At 48.0% G+C, this 24,877-nt stretch overlaps 1 protein-coding gene across 1 annotated transcript in view; it reads left to right on the forward strand.

The window, feature by feature from the left end:
- The first annotated feature begins 948 nt into the window (after window positions 1–948).
- The window catches only part of ANKH (ANKH inorganic pyrophosphate transport regulator), a 125,860-nt gene continuing 101,931 nt past the window's right edge, over window positions 949–24,877 (forward strand). The window contains exon 1 of the mRNA XM_080803889.1: window positions 949–1,434. Coding sequence (XP_080660015.1) covers window positions 1,339–1,434 — 96 coding nt within the window. The 5' untranslated portion in view covers window positions 949–1,338. The remainder of the gene's footprint in view (window positions 1,435–24,877) is intronic.

The raw sequence follows: 24,877 nt of genomic DNA on the forward strand, positions 1-24,877 counted from the left end.
AATAAAAAACAGTGTTTTCTTTCTTCTTTCCCCTTGTTTATCTAAAGGAGACAGACTTTTCGAGTTTGCGGTGGGTTTAAAACAGCGGTGCACTGGGGAGGATCTGGGCTCACGTTAGCAAACGGCTGGAGGCAGGTCCCAGCGCTCCCAAGGACGGCGGGCCCGGCCCGGGCGGGTGCAGGGAGCGGTCCCCGCGGCCGTCGGCGCCTTTTCCCCTGGGACACCCCGAGAGCGATGCCCCCTTCGCTGCGACCGTTGCTCCGTCTCTGCGCCCCCCCCCCCGCTCCGAGCGTCTCTCCCTCTCTCTCCCGGCCCCGAGTTCCCAGGTGGGCCCGAAGCAGGCCCCCCAGCCCCAGCCCGGGACGGGCCTCCTCGGCCCGTCTCCGCCCGCCCGAGGCGGCCACCGGGGGACGGAGTGCGCGCGGCGCTCGCCGGGGAGAGCCGGGGGCTCCCGCTCCTTCGCAGCCCCGCGCGCCTCGATCTCGCCCCGCGCGTCCGCGCTCACGTCCCCCGGCTGCCAGGCTCGCACACGCCCCGGTCGCTCCCGGGACGGCGAGGGGACCCCGGACCCGGGCCCCGCGGGGCGGGCGACAGGGCCCGGTTGCCCGAACCCGGGCGTCCCCGAGGCCTCCAGAGGTTCGGCGCCCCCGCCCCTCAGCTCCCCGCGGCGCCCTCCCGCCGCTCCGCCGGCTCGCGCCGCCGCCCCTGGCCGGCCGGGGCACCGCCGCGGGTCCCACCCCGCGCGGCCTCGGGAGCCGCGGAGGCGGCGGCGGCCCCGCGGCCTGTGCGTGCGCAGCGCCCCCCGCGGCCGCGCCGAGCGCAGGCGGCGGCGGAGGAAAGGAGGGCGCCGCCCGCCCGGCCGGCCCGGCCCCTCCCCAGCCCGCCGCCCGCCCGCCCCCGGGGCCGCCGGCGGTGTCCGCGCCTCCGCGCCCGCCCCTGATTTCCTCCGCACGGCGGCGGCGGCGGCGGCGGCGGCGGCGCCTCGTGCGCGCGGTTATTTATTTATTTCCGGGCCCCAGAGCGCTTATAATGGAGCCGCTGTCAGCAGAACCTTCTGCTGCCGCCGCCGCCGCCGCTGTCCCTCCTCTTTTTTTTCCCGGCAGATCTTTGTTGTGTGGGAGGGCAGCAGGGATGGACTTGAGCTTGCGGATCTCCTGCTAGAGCCGCCGCGCTTGGAGAGGGCGCCGCAGCCGCGAGGAGGAGCCGCCGCCGCCCCGAGGCCCCGCCGGACCCGGCCTCCGTCCGCCCGCGCCCCCGCTCGGCCCACTCGCCCCGCGCCTCCCGGCAGAGTCCCCTCGCGGCGGCAGATGTGTGTGGGGTCAGCCCACGGCGGGGACTATGGTGAAATTCCCGGCGCTCACGCACTACTGGCCCCTGATCCGGTTCCTGGTGCCCCTGGGCATCACCAACATAGCCATCGACTTCGGGGAGCAGGTAAGCTCCGGCCGCGCCCCCCGCCCGGCTCGGGCAGTTCCGCCCTGAACCCCGCGCCCTACGCCCCGCGCCCGGCTCGCTCTGCCTTGGCCTTAGACACCCGGGCGCCAGGGGATGAAAGCAGCGGGGAGTCACCTGCTCCGAGTCCCTTTTTATCCGGGAACATTTGGTTGGGCTTGCAGCTTGTCAAGGATGACTTTTCCAGCACTCCATCTCCCCCTCCCCCCAGTTATTCAGCAGACTTTTCCAGCTCTCTCTGGAAAATGTTAAAAGACCAGAGGGTTTAGAGCTTCACCTATAGAAGGGTTTTTAGTGCACAGCAGGAGTATTATGTAATTTGTTATTATGTAAACGTCAGGTCTGTAAGTAGAATGTAGTTGCTAATAGCTCAAGTGCTTGGTTTTTATTTACCCGGTGTTGGTGGTGATGGTGATGGCGATGATGGGGAGATTTTATATTAGAACGTGTCCAAGTTCATTTCCCAGGTACTTCTAATTTTCTTTTTTTTTTGCCCAGGTATGGAGTAAGGGTACCCAAATGTGTCCTGATAAGCCAGCCGTTGACCATCTCTAATTTGGGGTGTCTCTCCCCCCCACCTTTTTTTTCCTCTTGGACTACTAAAGCAGAGGAGTGCATTTTTGTTTGTTGCCTTCTCGTCCTCGTTTCTTTTTCATGTTTTCCCCCCCGTTTCTCTCCATGTGGCGTCATTGCAAATCCCCAGCGCTGCAGACTCTCCCAGCAGTGGGGCACTGGTACTCTGCACTTTGCTTGTGGGAACCTTTTTCGCAGAGCCTCCAGCGGGATGCAGCTGCATTTGAAGGCCAGGGAGAGGATGAGGGTGGGAGGCAGTGGCTTGCCTCCTGTCAAGGAGGCAGGTGTGGGGACTGGCCCCGGCGAGTGATGAGCCTCACTCCTGGTATTGTACTACCTTATTTCTTTGACCTTAAGTCGAGAGACTTCAAGGAATATATGTATAAAAAAATGCACCTATGTTGGTGCACTTTTCGTTTTTTAAAATAACCCCTTTCAGAAGGGGGTCTGTTTGACTGCTCCGTCTGATGAGTATCTGCTTGGATTTGTCTCTCTGTACTCAGAACTTTTGCATGATTCAACTCTGTAAGCTCACTAATGCTTAGCCCCCATGGTAAGCTACTTGTACTTCAAATTTTCTTGCCCAGAAGTGTTCACAAAATGGTATAGTGTCTAGAGACCTTTGCCTGGTAAGCAAACTAATTTCCTCCGGTGAACTATTATATTTTTTCTGTTGCCACTTTGCTCAGTAGGGTCTCCCCAGGGCATCTCTGCTGCTCCGCCTCCTTTCTGCCCACCTTCCCTTCTCTCATAGCACTGGGGAGTTCAGGTGTTTTGTATAATCTGTGGAAAGGTTCTAGGACTGAATTTACTACACTGCCCTGCACATTTCAGATGAGTCCAGTGCTGTAAGCTCACCTGCACCTTCTACTATTTAAGGCTTATTTTCTTGGAGCGATCCCAAAGGTCAGAAAGCGGGACTGCTCACCTGATCCCTTCTCCCTGAGCTGTTGTAGTGTCTGTGTCTGTGTGTGTGTGTGTGTGTGAGAGAGAGAGAGAGAGAGAGAGAGAGAAAGAGATACAGTGAGCGTGTACGTGAGAGCAAGAGAGGGAGGGAATGAGAGAAAGAAAATTATATGGGATAACTGGTGGAGGTGAGAGTATTCTTTGTTGTAATTAAATGACCTGAAACATACCATACTATTGCCTCACATTTGCCTTGATTTAATACCAGGCAGATATAACTAAGCATTTGATTTTAGTGTAAGGGAAGAGATCTCCTGAGGTCCCAAAAGGGAGACTAGACATAAGAAACAGTCACACATTCGGTTTATCTTAGTGGGTCTAATAATGCAGACGCATCCTTAAAATGCTGCTAACCTGCTTATCATAGCCGACGTAAGTAAAGTACTGGAAGAGTTGTCTCTTTGCACAAATGTTTTATCAGCAAGTGTTGTCTGAGGCCCTTATCCCTTAAGTGCCGGTGTGTTTATGAGGTTACAGGCTGCCTGGTGGTGGAGATAGTCTGTCAGAGTAGTTAGTGGGGAAGGGACTGATAGGTTTCCAAAAACCTTCTTTTGTCATCTGGTATCAGATGATAATTGTTTTTGCAAAATTGTACAAGGGTAGAGGAACAGAACTTACATTTTCTTAAGCTGAAGGAGAAGAATTACTGTAAGAGTTGAAGAGTGACCCAGTCACCTGTGGGTAAGAATAGAAGTACATTTTACCCCAACCGCCTTAAAACACAACAGAGAGGAGGAAAATGAACCTATCTGCAAAAGTGGTCTGCTTTAGACTTCAGAAAATACTTTGCTCTTGATGTGGGTTTTTAATCATGTTCTAGACAGATGGACGCATGTAGATCTCTACCATTCTTTCAGAGTGTGCAGATGTGTTACACCTTGCCTTGAGTGAACGAGACTTCCTATTTCAAAAATTGACTCCTCTTCCAGTAGAGGGGTAACAGAGGGGTACAGGGGTCAAAGGTCAAAGCAGCCCTTGGGTCACATGTCCTGGAGATGAACAAGAAATGCAAAATTAAAAAAATAAAACATCTCAATAGCTGTTAAGTCTCTGACTTGTCAAGAACAAAAGATAATATAAGATGAGGGGTTTTTTTAATGGTTATAAATGTCTCAGTTTGCTGTTTCTGTAAACAAAATGTGGATAGAACTTTTAAAATGGAAATCCAGCTATATGCAAAATTCCACTGAAATTTGAATAAACAGCACATATGCGATTGTGTAAAGGTATTACATATTCATAAATTATCTCAGAGCTGTCGGTGCGTGTGGGGGAGGGGCTGGCTAGGAAGAAGCCTGCAGTGATTCATCCAAAGCCTCCTCTGTATGAACATTCGGTTGTAGATACAGAGCTATAATGTTATAGCTCAGTCAGGGAGGAAACCCAAATATTATGGAGTGTTCTAACAAGGTTAGCAAAACCTGTTATCACGTTTTAAATTTGGGTGGTGGCAGTCATTTTGGGGGGTTGCGAGGGAGGGGTGCGTCCAACATGGGGGAGAAAAGCTGCATGATCTAGAATAACCTGCTTTTCAGTAGTAAACGAAAGCACCCTAGGAAACAATGAGAATCAGTCCATTATCGCAGAAAGTAAAATCGTGTTTGTAGAACCCTGTAGGTGCTTAGTACACTTTATGACAATATCTAGAATTATCATTTTATCTCCATTTTTACAGATTGAAAATCAAAACTATTAGTTGCTTCCATTCACTGACTAGTTGGTACGTGCTTCTAGCACATGTTACAAAGTGTGGAAAGACTGAGAGGTTTGGGGCAAGTGGAGTCACTTGTCCAAGATCACGCAGGTATTACAGGGAGGAGCCGGGACTCGAGCCCACATCTGCCTGGCCCTTGGCCGTCCTGCTCCCCACCTCCTCCAGTCAGGACCCCCACCACTGAAATCTGCCCAGGAGTTGTTAGAAATTTAGGAATAAGTTTCTGGCTTTTCTGGTTCCCAGCCTGGGCTTAAATTTAATCTTTGCAGTCAAATTTTGAATTTCATGGTGTAAGACAGTCATAAAAAGGGCTGTCAGGAACAAAGGGATTGTGACCAAGAGGTTCACAGGAGAAGAACCAAACTATACAGATAATTCACGTTGATAAATCAACAGTGTATCTTATTTTGCCTTTGGTTAGAAGGGAGGAAGATAAGAAGTAGCGGATACTTCACAATAAAATTATTTAGAAATTATTTAGTCTTTATCACTAGAGCACTGCAGATTGCTAAGATAGATTTTGAACACTGTATTTTTTAAAAGTATCTGCACATGTCCATGTTGTCACCATGTTCAAAGACTTTTATTTCTATTTAAAACTAACCTTGGTACAAAGTCCCTGAATTCCTTAAAAGCCAAGTTCACCAAATTATGTAGAATAAATCAGTGAACTTTGTTTCAGGGTACTTAATGGCACCTAAAATGTTAAATACAACTTCATTATGAAGTCTTCAAAGGCGTAAAGAAGGTTGAAATTGTTCTCTAAGCTTGAGAAGAAATGTGTTCTGCCCAGTGTCTGGTAATTCCCTCTGCCACACCAAGATGATAACTGTGGGTATTTCTGATTGCCCTATATGATTCACTGAATCTGGTTGGGTCCAGTATGATAATTCATAATAATTCAAAGACCCAAAGTTTTTATGTGTGAATGAAGAGCTTTGTATATGGATTGTTAGAATTGTAGAGTAAGTTGCGTAATGGGAACGTTAAGTCCTTTCTAACTTAGGGAACCTAGCATTAGGCTTTCACAATATAAGGGTCTCAAATTACTAATACTACAAAATGGAAAAAGAGAAAGGCCCAGGAAAAATAGTTTAATAAATGTCTTTTTTGTCTACTAAGTAGGGAAATACATCCCCCCACCCTCTCCAGACCAGGAGGTAAAAGAATGAAAAAGGGTGTGTGTCTGACATTGGCCACTGCTGGGAAGGGACTCGTTATCCGAGATCCCTAAGTGATGGAAGAGACCCCCCGGGCAGAGCTTGCCTTAAGTAATAATAAAACTGCCCATTGTGTGTTTCACTTTGCAAAGTACCTAGAGACAGAAATGGCAAATCTCAAGCCAAGTTTCCAAGCATCCGTGGGGGAGGGAGGGATTTTTTTTTCCCTTGGGTCTATTCTATGTTAATGGAATAGATTTCAAAATGCCATTCATTGTTTTCTAATTATAAAAATAATAAATGCTAACTGTCGAAAGTTTGGTTAAGTATTTCAAAATGGGAGGGAAAAAGTAAAAATACCTCTGATTCCACTCTGAAGAAAAGAACTCCTTTAACATTTTGAATATCTCCTGCCAAATTTTTTTCATCATAATTGAGATATGTGTATGTTTCGTGGAACCCAGAGGCATTTTTCCCATATCACTTGCAAGTATTTAAGTATGCTTTTAAATAGCAGCATAGTATTTGATTATACAAGCATGCTGTAATTCCCTTTGCTGTGTATGTACCCCTATTGTTAATTTTTTTGTTTGTTCTTTTATTACTTATCGAGTACCTACTTTCTTCGCAATGTGTTTGTTTATTTTTTATTACTTTTTACTATTGAAGAACCATTGACATACAGTGTTATATTAGTTTCAGATGTACAAAGTAGTGATCTGAAAATTCTCTACCTTACACAGTGCTCACTGTGACAAATGTGGTCACCATTTGTTATCGTACAAGGTTATTACAATGTTATTGACTATATTTCCTAGGCTGTGCTTTCTATCTCCAGGACTTATTTATTCTCTAACTGGAAGTCTGTACTTCCTAATCCCCTTCAACTGCTTCTTCCCCAATTTGTTTAAATGCCTAGGTTTCTTGTTTCCTGCCATATAAAGAAAGGTTCAGTGAGCATCTTTGTGTAATAAGTAGATAACGTGTTTTTCTGACTGCCTTGGGCTTTATGCCTGGCGTAATTGGGTACCTATTTCAGTTTCTGGTTCATACATAGAAAATGAGGTCATTCTTCCCTGCAGTCCATATTTAGTCAAGGATACCGTGACCTCCTTAGCCAACTGATACTCTGTCCTCCATGGTGTTTCCCAATTCTCTCTGGATGTAGATCTGCATTTAAAGTCCCTTTCCTTCGATGCACTTAGGTAAGTAGATTACTTCTAGAACCACAGAGGCTTAATCCTGCAGCAGGTTTCTCCATTTCTTTATTTCTTGACTGGTTTGATGACTAGCCTACCTACTACTTTGTCGAATCCTTCTTCCCAAGCATATTCTTCCAAAGATAATCAATGTCTTCAAATATCAAGACAGTATCTAAATCTCTTTCTAGGGATCCATCACATTCTTTGAAAGTAGTGAGTCCCGAGTAACACGGTTCATGGTACCATCTCCCTTCTCAGCTGTGATGAGCCCAGTGTGTGTTAGGGCTCAGTATTGTGGTCTCCGAGTCTCCTTACTCTCCCTTGTCTGACGTGGGACAGGTTATGTTGGGATGGGAGATGAGAGATGCCACACATTCTTCTTTAATGTCCTAGGTGAGTTGGAGTAAAGAAACCTTGTGAAACTCATACCAGAGTGACTTGGCTGATGCTTACATTTTAGAAAAGTCAATCTGGTATTTTTTTCTCACCTGTAACTCTGTGAGTTGCTGTGGAGTTGCAATAGAAATAAGGAAAACCCTGTTTTTCTGCAGCATTATTTGGATATGAGCTGCCTACATGAGTGCATTTTTTTTTTTGATAACTGAAGCTTATCCCTTAAAATGTAAATCGTTAGTTTTCTTTTTCTTTCTTTAGTACTAAAGTTATCATTGCTGGAAATATGTATCACACATCTGTCTACCTTATTAGATAAATATGGTACTCAGGACGTCATGGAATATTTTTTGATGTCTTGTAGATACCTGTTGTGCTGGGCCGTCAGGGGTAGCTGCTGACAGGTGATAGTCAAAATAGTTGAAGATTTTGGCACTAACCAAGACAACAACATAATGAAATAATAAAAATAGCTAATACATGATGAGTACCTTTTAGTTTCTTGCTTCGGATCTGCCCTGGGCCTAAGAAACTAACATTTAGCGAGATTTTCATGAAACATGATGAATAAATCATTTTGGAGGCCTCCTTTGGGAAAAAGCACATACCCTTTATGACACTTGCTTTCCCGCCCTGCGCTGATTTTGTGTCTGTTCTGGAAGCATTCTAGAGTCAGTGTCAAGCCAGTGACCTTTGAACAAGGGAAGCGTTGCCGTCTTTGAGGTGGCCCTGCCCTCATGCTGCTTAGGTCCTGATAAAGAAAACACACGTGAACCACTTTTGCAAATGGAGGGACACCGATGTGTCAGTGTGTGTAATTGCACAGGGCCGGTTATGATCACACGCCAGAAAGCAGTAAGGCTGTGCCAGCTGTTCTGAGAGTTGTCTTCTGGCTGGGGCCACCCCCTGCCTCCCCTTCTCCAGATGCCCTTGTCACCGACGTGGGAAGCACTCCATCTGCAAAGGTGAACACAGAGTCACAGTAGAGGTAAATTGGCAGACTTCACAGCAAGCCGTATAGACTCGGGGATTCTTGTTTGTTTTGCCTTGTGATTTCCATGGCTGGAGATCATTCAGCCGCTGTTCCAACCAGATACCACTCAGGGCGCTGAGGACCAAGGAGCTTAAAATGACAAAGAGGTCAGTTGTCTTGGTCAGCTACCAGACTTCTGCATCGCTGCTCTCTGCTGCTCCTATGCGATCGTTTTCAAAGTCCATCCTGGGAGGGGAGGCAACTCGGTTATTTGTCAGGGCCGGGAGGGTAATTTCTCCCCCAGACAAGGAGTTATCAGAAACCGCTTGACATCGGGTTCAGGAAATGCCCTGGGGTCCCAGGACAGACGGACAAGGTTCGTTTTTAGTTGGGAGAGTATCTTTTGGTGTAAGTTAGCTCACAGGTCCTTGCTGGGTTTTGCATTTTTTATGGTCTTGTGATATCATTAGATGGGCGGGGCTGTCGAAGAGTCCAACACCTTTGGCAGTGGTAGAGGACTGCCTTTCTGTCAGACGGCACAGTCGTGCAGCCTGCTTCCTGACCTGCGTAGACCTCACTGTCCCCAGCCTCAGGGTGGAGGAGGGGCTGTGTGTGGCTCCTTATCCGGGAGCCCCCCTCGGAACGCAGGCTCACCAGCACGCTTCCTGCGCCTCCGCCTGGATGGAGACCGCGGCTGGCAGGGGGCCCTCTGACTCTGACTCTGACTCGAGGCTGGGAGGAAATTGAGAGCAAGTGGGAATCCTTGGATAAGCAGTTACAAAGTGACTGGAAAGGAGAGGCTGAGCCCCCCCCCCCCCCCCGGGGACACTAGCTGGAATGAAATGGCTGAATGGCAGAATGTCTGGTTAAGGAGACTTTACCTAGGGAGCCAGGGGAGCCAAGGAGGGGAAGGGCCCGCAGTTGGCCTCGTGGTTGTGATTTCCTAGGATGTGAGAAGTGAAGGTAGCTTATTTTGTGAGAGACCCAAAGAGGACTGGTTTGCGTCCAGAAGCTTCGAGGTTCAGCACTGATGGCCGTGAGAGCAGGTCGCTTCAGGTTACTGTCCTAACTAAGTGATAATGAGTCCACGTCGAGAAGCTTTTCAGAATCCCTGCTCAGTTTCTTAAAAATATAACATTAAGTCTTGGGAAGGAGCTCAGCCTCTGACTGCTCTTTTCCGATTTACCATCTGGCTTCCATGGGCCCGTTCTGTTTTCAGAGCTGCCTTGAAGACGATAAGAACTTTGTATGCTCTCGAATGCTGCTGTGCTATAAACAATCCGGAGATCTGCTGGCCACTGGGCCGTGCATTTTAATAGCGAGGAGTAGCAGTGTGGAGAATCTAGAGCAGCAGACTGAAAAAAAGAAAAAGTTGTCTGACATCCGAGTGCTTTTAAACAGCCTGGCAGGAAATTCGCCGTGGCTGGGACAAGGCGGCCTCCCACCCTGTGTGGCCTGAATTTGACATTTTATAAAGACGGACTGGGCCGAGAGTAACAAATAACCGTACTTAATGAGAAGGAGGTAACTTTCACCTGTTTGTGAGTCTAGCTGAGCGCAGTGGAGAAGCAACCAGAAAGGCCCCTGGCAGCCAGCCGGCTCCGAAATGAGGGAGTCAAAATGCAACTTCTCGGCCCCAGAGCTCACATTTGAATGTGGTTCCCCGGTGCACTCTTGGAGACCTTGTTTCTCTTAAAAATGGGTCACAGTGCTTATCCCCTCCCTCTTCAGCTGCAACCTTGCATCACCTGGAGCCTGACAGGTCGTCAGGATGTGTCTGCTTTCTCCTCCCACGCAAAGGGACATGCCTTCAGGTATTACACCACCCGGGCTGCACACCTATGGGGCTGGGTACCAAGTTAGGGCAGCTTCCCTGGCCTGGGCAGACAGTCCCCCGTGTGTTTACCAGACTTCCCCGAAACAAACCAGTGTTTCAGCAGCAAAGAGGAAGGAGCTCACACTCGCTCACAGGGACAGCGGTGACCCACCGAAGCACCCGAGGCAGACAGGCAGAAAAGCAACAGTGGTGAGCTGCAGAACCACCTCTATGTCTCTAGAATTCTCAATTACTCAATTTCTTTAGGGCTAATGTGACTTCTTGCCGGGGGTCCTGGCAAGCCTGTTTTTCATTCCTTTTTTAAAAAATCGAGGTATAATTTACATACAGTAAATTACATACAGTGAAATGTACAGGTCTTCATTTCAGTGAAATGTACAGGTCCATGAGTTTTGACAAGTGACAAATGCGTATCTGTGTGGCCCACACCCCGACCAAGATATAGAGCATGTCCCTCGGCCCAGAAGATTCCCTGGTCCCCCAGAGGCAAGTGCCATCCTGACTACTGTAGCAGGCCTTTTTAATTACTCATACAAACTGACACACGTGCCTTTGGTCCCAGACAACTGAGTTGGGGACCACTAAGGGTCCCTCAAGTGTGCAGCACCTGGTGTTCTCCCTTCTTGTAAACTTTGGCTTGATACCATAGATTTTAGTGGATTCTACCTAGGTGGAGAATTTGGCTCTCTGAATCAAATAACTTGTTTCCTTGTACTGTCTGGTGTTCTTAATTCTTCTGATGGTAAACATCCTTCAATTATGTGAACGGCTGATCCTTCTGATGTTCAGACGTGATAAACATTAAAGTCTGATTTAAAAGTTAATGCCACGGGGGCACCTGGGTGGCTCGGTGGGTTAAAGCCTCTGCCTTCGGCTCAGGTCATGATCCCAGGGTCCTGGGATCGAGCCCTATATTGGGCTCTCTGCTCAGCAGGGAACCTGCTTCCTCTTCTCTCTCTGCCTGCCTCTCTGCCTACTTGTGATCTCTGTCTGTCAAATAAATAAATAAAATCTTTAAAAAAAAAAAAAAAGCTAATGCCACGGAACAAAATGTGGTGGCCACATGCAGCGGATTATTCCTCAGCCTTAGGAAGGGATAGAATCATGATGTATACCAGCACGTGGGTGGGCCTAGAAGACGTGCTAAGACATGAAAGAAACCAGGCACAAAAGGACAAGTGGGTCCGATTCCATTTACGTGAGGTGCCTAGAACGGAAAGTGGTATAGCGGTTGCCAGGGTTTGGGATGAGGGGAGAGTTAGTGTTTAATAGGTATGGTTTCAGTTTGGAATGACAGATGGCGATGGACCCTGGGAATGGACCCTGGCAAAGGTTGCACAGTAATGTGAATGTACTTAATGCCCCTGGAGTGTATACCTAAAAATAGTAAAAATGTTATGTATATATAAAGATATATATAATATATATATTATATATATAATATATATATAATTTATATATATATAATATATATATTATATATATTTTATATATATTATATATATATAAACATAACTTTATATGTTATGTTATACTTTTTATGTTATATTTTATCAAAATAAAAAAAAGTTTTAATTAACCTCAAAAGCTGCTGGGAAAGCCTGTGGCTTTCAAAGAGGATTTGTCTTCTCCAAAAACAACACGTATTAATTTTCTTCTAGTTATAATATTCATTTTCACTCTAGAGGGGAGGAAAATCAATAAATTTTTGAAGAAACTAAGAATCCTATGCAAGCCCAGCAGCCAGAGGCTGTAGCTTATTAGACCACGTGTTCTTCCTGCCTCCTTGGGGGGGGGGGGGGCACGTATTTTAAGACAAAATTGTAACCTCTTTCCTTTTTATATCATAGGCAGTTTCCCGTTAAGTATTCATCTAACATGTGATGATTAATAGCTTCCTTGCGTTGTCTCACACAGGTATGCTGTAATGTATTCCCTTGGGGTCTGATGTTCAGATTGGTTCTTTTTGTCCTATTGTGAATCATGGTTGGCAACTTTTTCTGGTACAGGAATCTGTGCACACGTCGAGTTATTTCCACACATTAATACTGGACATGCTCTCGTGCGTGTGCCCTCCTTTCCAGGCTTCTGCCGCGTGGCACACGGCGCTTCCGCAGAAGGTTCTGGTCTGCCCCGGCAGGTGCCCCGCATGAGTGTGTCTGGCGCCCTGCCCTGTGGCGGGCAGTCCCTGCCTAGATGCTGTCTCAGGGCCCGGGGACTCCCACCACCAGGAACCTCCACGAGAGCTCTCGCGAAGCCACGGGGTGCCAGCTCCTTCAGCTGATTTCTTTCATTAAAAGCATTTTGTTTAATGCTGCCAGATCAGTTTTTCACGATGCAACACTTTTAAACTGTTCAGGACTTTCATTCCTGACAGTGGGCAGGTTTTGGACCAAATCCCTCCTCTGCAGGGGGTTGGACACAAGGCGCAGAGAGGAAAAGGATTGTGTCAGCTTTACTTGCATACGTTTGGGGAAATACCTGTTCCAGCAGCTTTCCAGGCAGAGAGAAGTGCCTTTTCTTTTTTTTTTTTAAGATTTATTGATTTGAGAGAGAGAGAGAGAGTGTGTGTGTGTGTACATGGGGGGAGGGGCAGAAGGAAAAGGAGACAGAATCTCAAGGACACTCCCTTCTAAGCAGGGAGCCCCAAAGTGGGACTTAATCCCACACCCCTGAGATCACGACCTGAGCCAACATCAAGAGTCAGACGCTTAACCGACTGAGCCACCCAGGCGCCCCCAAAAGTGCTTTTTGGGTGAGTCCAGTGATGCTGAAGCAGTGTGCTTCCTAAAACTTCCCAGGAGAACACCTGGGAGAGGAGAAAAAGGTTACCTTTGTAGGTGCCAGGCCGTGCTGTCAGGCACCAGGCATGCACCGTGGGGGTGGGGGGGGGTGTCACCTTCCCACTTCAGACGTGAATGGATTCAATGAAGAGCTGTGCCCTTTGTCATTCAGCCCCCAGGGGAGCAGCCCGGCTCCTGGGCCTGCCAGCTCCTGCTTACAGTCTCAGAGGAGAATATTTGTGTCCACCGTGTTCTAGGGAAATTCAGGGTGAGTGATATTTAGGGGAACCAGAAGAGAGAGCGTTCTCTCTTTCCCACCTCCCTGACTTTGGCCTCCCCTATTTAACCTGGTCTCCAGGCTATTTCAAGTCTACCTTGGAGACCAGAGAGAGAGGGGAAATGGCTCCCACTTGTGCAGAGGTGCGCTTAGTTCCTGTGGCTCCTCGTTTCCTCCATACTCGGTCTGCACTTGGTCGTTTCTAACAGTGCCACAAGCCCACCTCAGCAAGGCTGAGAGAAGGGACCCCCACTCCTGACAGGACCCCTGGGTTTGACCTCTATCCCTGTACCCACCGGCTCTGTGACCTAGAGCAAAAACCTTGACCTCTATGGGCATCAGCCTTCCCAGTCGTCAAACAGGGAGAAAGGGTTTGCATACCTTCTTTCAGAGGTGTAGACCAAACAGAGACTGGACACAAAAGTGCTTTGAAAAGTATGCAGCGCTTCAGGTGTGTGAGGGAGCGTTGCTAAGACTTTGAGCCCGGTATGCTGCTGCTACAGATGTTTATTTTTACAGCCTTGACTAGCTGACTTTTCCTGATACTGATTCAGTGACTTGCAGTAGGGGAATTTCTTAACCCAGAGCCAGCTGGGTTCAGGCAGGCAGGAGCATGCTGAAGGCAGATGCTGGAAACACTTGGATTTTACAGCATGTGTGCCAGCAATGTTGTCGTCGTCGTTGTTGTTTTTTTCCCACTTTGTGGAAAAGACACTTAATGCTGGATTTTCTCAGCAGTTTGGGTTTTTTTTAAGTCGAATTACTGGGATTTAGATAATATGTGCTTTTTGAAATGATAGGTTACACATTCTTTGAATTACAGGCTGCTGTTTGTCACAGACTTGGAGGAGGGTGGCTGCAGATCCCATTGAACCCCTTCTCTAATTCACACCTGCAAGTGGGACCAGGCCTTTCTCAGTTTGGTTGACAGTTATGGCAGTGGCCCACCACGGTGTTTACTAAGCTAAAGTGTGGTGGGTGCTTCATGAGCCGAAAGTTTGTAACCTGTTTCTCCAGGTGCTTACTGTACTGTACTGTACTGTTTCCCTATTAAATAATGGGGACTATGGAATGCAGAGGGCTAGAGTGTTCATGAAAGTGTTCATTCAACAAATGTTTCTCGGACACCCACGACGTCCCAGGCACAGTGCCAGTCACTAAGGACAGAAGAAGAGAAAGGATGGACACAATCTGTGGCTGCAGAGCACTTATCCTTTAGGACAAGCAGACAGGCGGGCACTCTCTACAGAATTGTTGTCCTCTGGGACAATCTCCTCTAGGATCTTATAAGAGGAACCTTGGCCTTTAAGGGTCAAGGAAGTTTTCTGATGGAACTGAGACCCAAAGAGGATAGTGTGTCCCTATTCTGAAAAGCAAGGGAATTCTGGGTGCAGAATGACAGATGCTCCGTATGACTTGAACAGGGAACCAGACCAGGAGGCTGCAGGGGCAGGACGGCAGGGCGAGCAGAATCCAGACCAACAACGTGCCAGTTTGGCCTTGATCGTGAGAGCAGTAGGAAGCTCTGAAGGGTTCCTAGTGGGGTGTGGTGTGCTTGGATTTGCATATTTGAAAGATAATTTCGTTGTAGCAGGGCTAATGATTTAGAAGGAGGTGGGACCAGCAGCAAGGAAACCACCAGAGAGGTAGGTGGCCTTCAGTAGTCCTGGGGCAGGGAGGGAGAACCTAAAGGAAACACCTAGAATCCAGCGAACATAGCCACGGACGAGCTAGGGTGGGAGAGGGCCGCTGCGTGAAGACCCACGGAACTCTGCAAGGGCTGGTCTGGAGTGAAGAGAACAAGTTTCATTTCTCAGTCATGTTCATTTGTTAATAAGTTGAGTGAAATGTTTGAAATCGCTTGCCTGAGAGACAATACAAACTATGGGTAACGGTGGGAGCTACAAAAATATTTTGTGTCTGTAGAGCCTTCTTTCTGCTTTCTGTCTCTGTGTGTGTGTCTCTTTCTCCCTTCCTCCCTCTCCTTTTGTCTCCCTTTTTTCTTCCCTCCTTCTCTTTCTCTTCCTGGGACAACTTAGTTATATTCTTTATAAGTGAGAGCTGTTTGCATTTTTAACCTAAATGCAAGTGCTATGAATACTCATTTTTCTTTCAACATGTAAAAAATGCTTTATTATAACGCGGTCGCTTCCCAGCCATGTGCCTTAATGAAATAGTGGGGGGTGGGGCGGAATATTCAACAACATTTCTGAATATTTGACATTGGAATACATGAGGGCTGTGGGGGAAGGAAATTTATCTGCATCATCATGGTGCTTGCTAAGGGTAAGATCACATTTGCACCAGGTGCCTGGTGACCGCGGAGAGAAGCCATCTGGAATTCAGCGTGACGAGGCTCCCTAGTTTGCTCTTTCTGTCTATTAAATGTTTGCTGGGTAAGCAGTAGGGAGTGGACTAACCTTAGAGGGGTTCTGGTTACTGCTTTATTTGTCTGTTTTTTAGTATTGTCTAGAGCTTATAGTCTGGTTATAATTCACGAAATGCATTTAGAATACATTTTGCTAAAGAACTATTCTAAATTGTGGCTAGGTTTCTGGGCCATTTCCCCAAAGTTATTTAACTCTTAATGTTATTAAAATATCATACATCTGCGGCGAGGACTAGTAGAAAACCATGCTGTTAGAATAGTAGGAATGGGGGAAAATGGTAATGTTGAAAAACGGCATTTGTCTTAATTAACTTGAAGTTCAGTTGGTTTGATAACGATGTAAGAAAGGTCATAAGCTGGGAGAGGGGGATGTGGGTGCCACCCGCCATGGATGTCGGGTTAACTTAAAATCAAAACTGAGAGATAGAGTGAGTGCCATTTAATGAACTGTCCAGGGGCAGATGGTAGCCGGCCTGTGGTGATCAGTTCACAGTGTATACCAACGTCGAATCCCTGCGTTTTGCATGAAACTGATAAAATGTTGTATATCAATTATATATCAGTAATTAAAGTAAATAAGAAAATAAAATAAAAGCATCTTCTGGGTGCACGTGGCTCATCAACTGTGATTACAGTAACTTGCTGTGTTTTCTAGTGAGTAAAATTTTCTAACACCTACCCATGCCTATGAATTTGGCTTCTGTGTGCTTGCATTCCAGTGAGATCTTCTCGAAAAATAGTGCAAAAACAGCATTTCCTAGGAAGAGACCCACAAGCCCACTAGGAAGCTCAGCATATAGATGAGAATTTGGGGAAGTGAAAATATTTTCTGTAATTGGACCGTGTCACTGTTGTAAAAGGAATATCTCTAATTATATATTATATCCAGACATTTTTTTTTCATTTTGAGAATTAGCCCATGTTATCTCCAGTGTAAGACAAATCAAATGCCTTAGATTACATGGAGAGCCAAATACTTAACCCATTTTTTTTTTTATCTTTTTAGTTCAACAGAAGTAAATAACCTTATTTCAGGAGGCAACAAAATGAACATTGCCTTGCCTCTTGCCTGGTACACACTTTTGCAGAGGACTTCACAGCTTATAAAATATGTTCTCACTAAACGTGATAGTTGGTCCACAACCCAGAGGCACGTAGGGTCATCCACCCGGAAGGAGAAAGGAGGTCGCTGCCAGCAGCCTCTACATGTCTGTAGAGGCCATGCTTGGCCGTAGAGCCCACTGGCCCCAGCCACCCTCATTTCCCTCTTGGAGCTGAGCTCCACCATCCTTCCCAGCCCTGGGTCCTGTTGAGCCCCGAGGAGGGTGGAGTCCAATGTTGGAATTACAGAAAATGGGCCCAGAGAGCAGAGAAGTGGCAGAGCTGAGAGCCACCAGGAGCCTGGCAGGTCCATGCACACCACAGCGCGGGGACAGCCTCCCCTGCTCCTTGGGTCTCTGTGTCCTCGGCCTCCTCTCCATCCCTGTCTGAGGGCCCGCTCTGTCCTAGTGAACACGGGGCGCTGCCTTTCAGCATGAGCCAGAGTCCCCGCACGAGCTTAGCAGGGGTCCATGTCACACACAGGGTCCACCCCAGTCCCCCTGGGTTCTGACTCGCATCATGGCTCTGTTCTTCCCTCAAAGTTCATACCATAGGGCTCCGCCTTGCCAAAATGACCTGCCTGCTCTCACCCCATCCTCCCCGCCCGCTCTGAATGCCCCCCCCCCAACCTTGTGGCCCTCCCTCCTTGTCTCTGCTGCCGAGTATTACTTTCTTAAAATCTAATCATCGGGTTAAAAAAAAAACCCTCGGTGTGGGCTCCAGGCTTTCACTGGTTTGTACCTTCTGGCAGACATTGGAACTTCCTCTGCTTTTCAGCACCTTTTCATAAATTAGGTGTCTTTTTTTTTTTTTTTAAAGATAATTTTTCCCTTCCCAGCATTCATTAATTTCAGATTAGGTTGCCTGCATGGCCGCAGTGATGTGTCCCTAGCTTTTCACCCGTGGCTGCAGTCTGCCCTTCCTGGAGGCCCCGGGGCTCCTGCATCCCGGGCCTCCTGGCATCTTGGCGGTGCCACATCTGTGTCCCCACCTTACCGCAAAGCCCTGAGGCAGGGCTCCCTTTCCCACGGCACTCAGTCCAGGGGGAGCTGCAGTCGGGCTTGGGCGAAGTAAATGGAGGATGCGAATGACCCGTTGCTTGAAACCGCAAGGCAGAACCCAGGCGGTGAGCTCAAGGTCCTTTATCAGCTCAAGGTCTTTTATCAGCTGGAGCACGTCTGTCCCTCTCCGCGGAGGGACCGCAAACTGACCCCACTTCCCCCTGAGCACCCTGCCTAGCACACAGCTCAGCTTGGGACCGGGGCAACGTGTTAGGGTGCGACCGGAGCGGCCTCCCTCCTCTGCCCGGAGGGCAAGGCCACTCCTCTCGGGTGGCGAAGCTGGCCCCGTGTCAGGCAGGGAGCTCCCAGCATGGACTTGAACCTCGGGTTCGCTGACTGGTCTTCGCGTAGATGCCAGTGAGGCCAGCTACGCTGAGAAACAATCCTTGTGTTTGCGATAAGAAGCATTTTCTGGTGAAAGAAAACACGCCCAAACGTGCCCTTCTGTGGGCGGTGTTTTCACCTGAGGGAAGAAGTCAGGGTGATGGAGTACTGCGGGGTGGGGGAGGGGTTGCGGCCCAGTGAGGTGGTCTTAACCGCATAGGTGGGCAAGGATGCCGGATGGTTAATGGTCTTCACCTTCAGCCCTGGAAGTGCCGAAGGCCGGCTTCCTTGGGGGTACACACCCAAATGACCATGAAAGCATCTCTTAAAGGATGCCAGTCTTGTCTGATTGGTAAGTGTGCATCTCCATGTGGGACAGATGAGTCACCCTGCACAACTGTGGTTGGGGGAGCCTGGATGGACCCCGATGTGCAGAGTGACAGTGGCCAGAACCACTTACCTTGTAAGCCGTAGCCTCTGGACTTCTCATCACGAGAATGAGCTGCCCCCAAACCTACAGGCTTATAATGTACCATATTCATGTCACAGCAGGGACAGTGTTATATTACATGTCCTAGCATGGGACCCGAACAGAAAGTAACACTGAAGTAATATTAATCTAATAGCAAATAATATTTCTATTAAGCCCCTCTTCCCTCCCTCCACTGAGTATATCACCTGATGATCTATAATAATTTTCTGTGCAAATGGTTTTATTTATTTTAATAAATAGTTTTATGAACTATCTATGTGTCGTTAACAACGTAGGAGGGGAAAGTCCCTTGCTTTAGGGATTCTGAATGGGTTACATGACTTAGCGGGACACAAAATGAGAGAATGTAGTTAAAAATAGAACTAGAGTGCTTTCCCTCTCCAAACCCCAAATGAGAAGGTGGAAAAGAAAACGCACTTGCGACGCACCTGCCGCACCAAGTGTACAGAGGAGAAATCCGATCTCTAGTATATGCCAGCTCCTTAGCAACTGAGCTGGACAGGTGAGCGCAGAGGGGGAAGCCTGGAAATGAGAGTTGCGTGTTTCTAAAACACAGCACTGTATTGTAAACCCAAACCTGGTCCTCATTAACTCGGAACTGTGATGTGTGCTTGTTTGTAGTTAGTTCCCTTTTGAGCTCATTAAATCATTGATTACATAACCGTGGCAACATTTTGATAGTTTTGTGTTGTTTGAGGCTTCCCTTAGCAAAGTATAAAATATTTATAGGTTGTTTGAAATAAGCCAGTTTTTCTTTTTTTTTTTTTTTTTTAATGGGATGGCATTCAGGTTAAAAAAGGGAGGGGGGAGATCTTAGAAGGTAGAGCGGAGTTGTCATAAAGCTGGTAGGGGGGCTTTGACATTAAAGCCCACAACCAGCCTGGATGGGAGGATGGTACAATTAACCTTGTAGGGACTCCAGGCTCATAGAATCTGCATTGTGGTTTTCCGAAATGAAGAAATAGCCTTTTTATGCCTGTACTGTTGCTCTTTTCCAGGGGCGGGCAACTCCTGGGCATAAAAGCATTTTTCTTCTTTTATCTCCCCTTTGAGGAATTTTTATTTATTCGCTTGCTTTTTGAATTTTGGGGGGAAGGCCGGAGAATGAGGTTTAAGTCAAGGGAGATGAACCACTATTTTTCCCCCAGTGGATCATTAGAATAATTTATAACTTACCTCTTCTTATAATATCATTTTGTTCCTAGTAATTACTCCTGCTTTATTATAGAATGGCGCAATAATAACACACAAAGTCTTTCTTCTTCGTGGAACAGAATATAAAATTAAGAAAAGGAAATTAAAAATCCTTATTGAATTTTCCACTGTTACTTTCCTTGGGGTCTCATCATGAGCAGAGGTCGCTGGAAGGCACAGGGTCCTCCCGTGTTGAGTCAGAAAACCTCTCTTTATGTCAAGATTGCCAGGAAGACTGGGTCCCTATCTATGGGCACCAAATGGACCCTTCCCCCGGCGGCCCCGCACAGGTGGTGTGCGTCGCGCCGCCAAAGGCCAGCAGAAATGAAAGGATCGGCCCTGGGCAGAGCGGCTTCCCGGGAGGATAGATGAAGCCCTTGATAGACCCTCCTTGACTCCCGCCTTTTTGTTCACTGAGCAGCGCTGTGAACTTGCTGCTTCTCTTCGCTGAGGGATCGCAGGGCTCCTCCCACACCCCCTCCAGGGCAGCCTCGTGCGCAGCGCCCGCTTACTCAATAGTGGTGGCCTTGGAGATGTGATTGCAAAATCGCCAGCTGCCCTTTTCCCCTCCTGTGATCTTTGTCTTCCTTACTGGCTGCGGAAGCGTTCTCTTGAGGGGCCTCCTTTTCGCTCCCCGCATGGATGGAAGTCATCGCCACCCTGATTTTGCTCCTCCAGCCTCCCCAGGTGGGAGGGGGTGCCCCGAGTGGTTTGGTTTCCTGCCCTCCCCAAGAGCAGTGCACAGCCTTGGATGCAGAGCCCTTCATTTTGCAAGGCTGTCATTCGGAAAGCCCCAAACTCATCTGTCTTCAGGCTACAGGATCTAACTTGGAGTCTGCTGTTGAGCGGGTGGCCGAGAAGCCGGGCAAAAGGCCCGAGATGGTGCCCGTGTGGCTAGAACCACCTGAGGCCTGGAGGGAGGTCGGCAAGACTTGGCACCTGGAACATAATCGTGTGTTTAGGGAACCAGTGAGCCTGTTTGCTTGTGGTACGCAGGAAGAATGGGCTACAGAGAGAAACGTACGACGTCCCAGTCGTCCCAAGACGGCCAACCGTGGGAATATGAACAAATAAAAAAGGCCTTTATGTTAATACCCAAATTCAGGGCAGCGAAGGCACGAGGCAGAGAGAGACAAAGCCTGCAGCCCAGCTAATAAAGTCGCTCTGCTCTGCAGCCAAGAGACGCGTTCCCTCTTGTGAGGGATGTGGATGTGGACTTGGCTCCAGGACAGAAGGCGGCCAACGATGCCAGGACGCTCTATCCTTCTCCTTCACCCCGCTTTGTGGGCTCACAGGAGGAAGAGAAAAGGATCCAGTCCCTTAAGAGAGGGTCACAGTTAGGAGCCTGTGGGTGGCTCAGTAGGCTGAGCATCCGATTCTTGACTCCGGCTCAGGTCATGACCTTGGGGTCCTGAGATCGAGCCCCGCATTGGCTTTAGGGGTTGTGTAGCCTGCTAGAGATTTTCTCTTCCCCTGTCCCTCTGCCCATCCCCGACCTTAAGTTAAATAAATAAACAAAACTGAAAAGAAGAAAAGGTCACAGGTAGGCGTCTAAAGCACATGGCGTTTGTACCTACCTGAGCGTGTGAGACGTGTGCCCACGGTGTCTGCAGGTGCTGCCTGGGCTGTCGGACTTGGGAGTGGGGACTGCGTTAACTCAGTGGGTCATCCTCACTGCTGCTCTTTACTTAGTCCTCCTTCAGTGCTGGCCTGTGTCCTTCCTACCCAATGCAGAGACCAAGAACCAGGACACGCCGGGGAAGGGACGGAGGGCTCTCGGGGCCCGGCAGCAAGGGAAGAACCCGCCTGCCTCCCAAGCTTCCTCCTGCCTGCTCCTTCCTCGGGTTCAGTCTTCTGCCCAGGGCCTGTCGCTCTGCTCCCGCTCTGAGGCCTCTTCTGCTGCTATCAGATGGGCTCTTTTTTCCATTTGGGTTGCCCCCTCCCCAGAGCTGCTGGAGGGGCTCCCATTCATGGAGGTCTAGTGTGTTACAGGCAGTGACTCATCTGTCAGGGAGCTGAAGAGCCCAGGCGACGGGGTTTCTGCTGCTGAGGCCGAGGCAGTGACCAGGTACAGGGAGCAGTTTCCGCGAAGGTTCTGACGGCTCACAGTGTAGATGCCTGCAGACCCTGACGCTCTTTACTGTGCTGCAGGGAACCGCAGTGGAACAGAGTGTGCTGAATACAGGAGACGGTTGTGTAGAACAGGTGTGTTGTTCCGGGATCTCCATGTGTTCTGCCTTGCGTCTCCAGAACATTCTGCTCTGGGCATTCCTGCTGAGAGAGGAAAGGGAGGGGAATCACCATGCGGTGGTGACGTGGTTGCTCAGTAGCGGCCCGTGAGCACTGAGTGAACGGAGGAGACACAAGAGTTTCTCATCAGACGTTGCCTAGACAGAAGGAAACCCACACTCCCTGCGCCTGCCCCGTGTGTCAAGTCCAGCCTGAGAAACTCAGCTGAGCGTGTTCTTAGGATGCTGCGAAGAGTGGAGTTGCTACTCTGCAGGCCTGGATGGTCAGCTCAGTTTAGTCCCCCCACCCCGTCTTGCACAGAGGGAGTCCTAGCTGGCTCCTAGGGAAAGTCCCAGGAGGGGCTGAGCCATCTGTGTGACCTACAGGCCAAACAGTGATACGTGGCTGGACTGGTGTGGACCCACCAGGCTGGTCTGTTCGGGGCATTGCTTGGTCAGAACTGGTCTCTCTCCTTGGCCTGCACACCCGCCAGGGAGCTGAGCTTTTGACACTGTTTGCTTGTGAAACACACCAGCACCTTTCCAGACTGGCAGGCAAGGGAATGATCTGTGAGCCCAGCGGCCGAGCAAAAACCTGCCCCCCAGCCTCAGAGCTCTGGGGTGAGATCGGTATGACACAGAGGACACCGGTCAGCGGTGGCGCGTTCTCGGCCTTAAACAAAGCGGGCTGGAATGAAATGTTCCATTTCCTCACAGTAAATAGTTTTCTATGTATCATACCCAGGAATCCATCCAATTTCAGTAAAAGTATCTCTCTAGTCAGCCTTTTCCTATCTTCTGGGGGTAGAAACTGCTCCAAGTTTATCATCACTTTGTAAAGCACTAACCCATTACATTTTCCTTAAACTCCGGAGAGCTTCAAAATTGGCACCTAACTCTGGAATTCTAGGAGTTTTGGTAAACTATCAAATTATCCCATACACAGATAGGCTACAACGTGGATGACCCGAGCCATATTATGCGAAGTGGAACCAGCCAGTCACAAGAGGAGAAGAACGATACATGATTGCACTCATGACGTCCCTAGAGGAGTCAAACTCCCAGAGACAGAGGGGTGGTGGCCGGGGGGCTGACGGGATCAGGGAATTAGGAGTTGGTGTTTAACGGGGACAGAGTTTCCGTTCTGCAAGGTGAAGGAGGTTGTGGAGATGGTCGGTGGTGATGGTTGCACCACAGTGTGGACGTGCTGAATGCCTCCGAACTGCACCCTTCGAAAATCGTTAAAACGCTAAATTTGGTATTATGCGTATTTTACCCCAATTAAAAAAAATTTTTTAAAGAAATTTTTAAAGAAATAAAAAAAATTTTTTAAAAATTTTTTTAAAAAAATTTAAAAAAAAAAATTTTTTTTTTAAATTTTTTAAATTTTTTAAAGAATTTGTATGTTAGCTCTTCGTCCCTCTAAATGTTTTGTTTGCCCCGTTCTACCTAATGAATGTAAAACCAGTAGTGACAGCTAGTCTCCTTAAGCACATTTGTCATATACATTTGCCTGTAAAACTTTTAAGAAAGTTCCCGATGCGCATGAGAAGGTAAAGAAGAAAAACTCACAATTAAGGTATTAGCCTGTCAAGTTATATAAAATCAAAAAGCATGCTAATTTGGAGCACCTGTGAGTTCTTTTTCTGAGGCTCCTCTCCATTCTTGCTTTCAATGTCCATTGCCATAGAGGCCCTTAGAGTCACCTTTCAGGATGTACCTTGGCTGTCTTTTTTTTTTTTTCCTTAAAGATACTATTTTTTTTTAAAGATTTTATTTATGTATTTGACAGAGAGAGAGAGAGTGAGCACAGGCAGACAGAGTGGCAGAGGGAGAAACAGGCTCCCTGCGGAGCAAGGAGCCCGATGTGGGACTCGATCCCAGGATGCTGGGATCATGACCTGAGCCGAAGGCAGCCGCTTAACCAACTGAGCTACCCAGGCATCCCTGAATTGAATATTTTAAATAGGCATGTTGAATATGCCTCAATAAAGCCGTTTTTAAAATTCTTTTAATTTAAAATTTTAACAAGGAAAATAAAAGAAGAAATGATACGTAATTAAAAAAATAACTCACAAATCAAGGAAACACACGGCTCCATTTCCCCTATGAATAGAATATTAGATTCCAAATTTAGCACGGCAAAAACCCAGTTAGAAAAATCAGAATTTGGTTATGGTCTGAATCCAGAAAAGAATAACCCATGTTTGTGATTTGTTTCACCCTCCCCTCCTTCCTGGGACATTATGGCAGAACCAAACTTCCCGTGTGGTTCTGTCCTGGGACAAAATAGACAATGGTGGGTACATACAGCCTCCTGGAGTAGCATAACGTTCCTTCTCAAAAATCTTTAAACCATGTATCTTGGATACAGAAAGAGGAAAAAATAAACTCTCAAAAAGTGTTGGGGGAATTCCTTGATCTAGCCAGATTGCTCCACTTCGTAAGAATCAGAGAGCTTTGGAATCTCTTTTTGAGCAAACCGGTTTACAGAGAGGGCGGCTGGGATGAAAACAAAATGTTACCGCCCATCGCTGATATGGCAGGAGTCCCCGGAATAAGGCATTTAACAATGTCCCATCTCTCCTCTTGCTTATTCTCAGAAGGGTTTGGTGACATTCGTGGAGGGGTGTGGCCAGCTGACTTGGACAAGGCCAGCCTGGACATTATTATTGTCAGATCACAGAAAAGGTCAGATATTGGTCATTTTCTCTGGGTCAGTCTGTGATTGGTTACCGGTGCTTGGCAGGCAAGGCA

Source organism: Martes martes (assembly GCF_963455335.1).
Source record: "Martes martes genome assembly, chromosome: 5".
Classification (NCBI taxonomy): Eukaryota; Metazoa; Chordata; class Mammalia; order Carnivora; family Mustelidae; genus Martes; species Martes martes.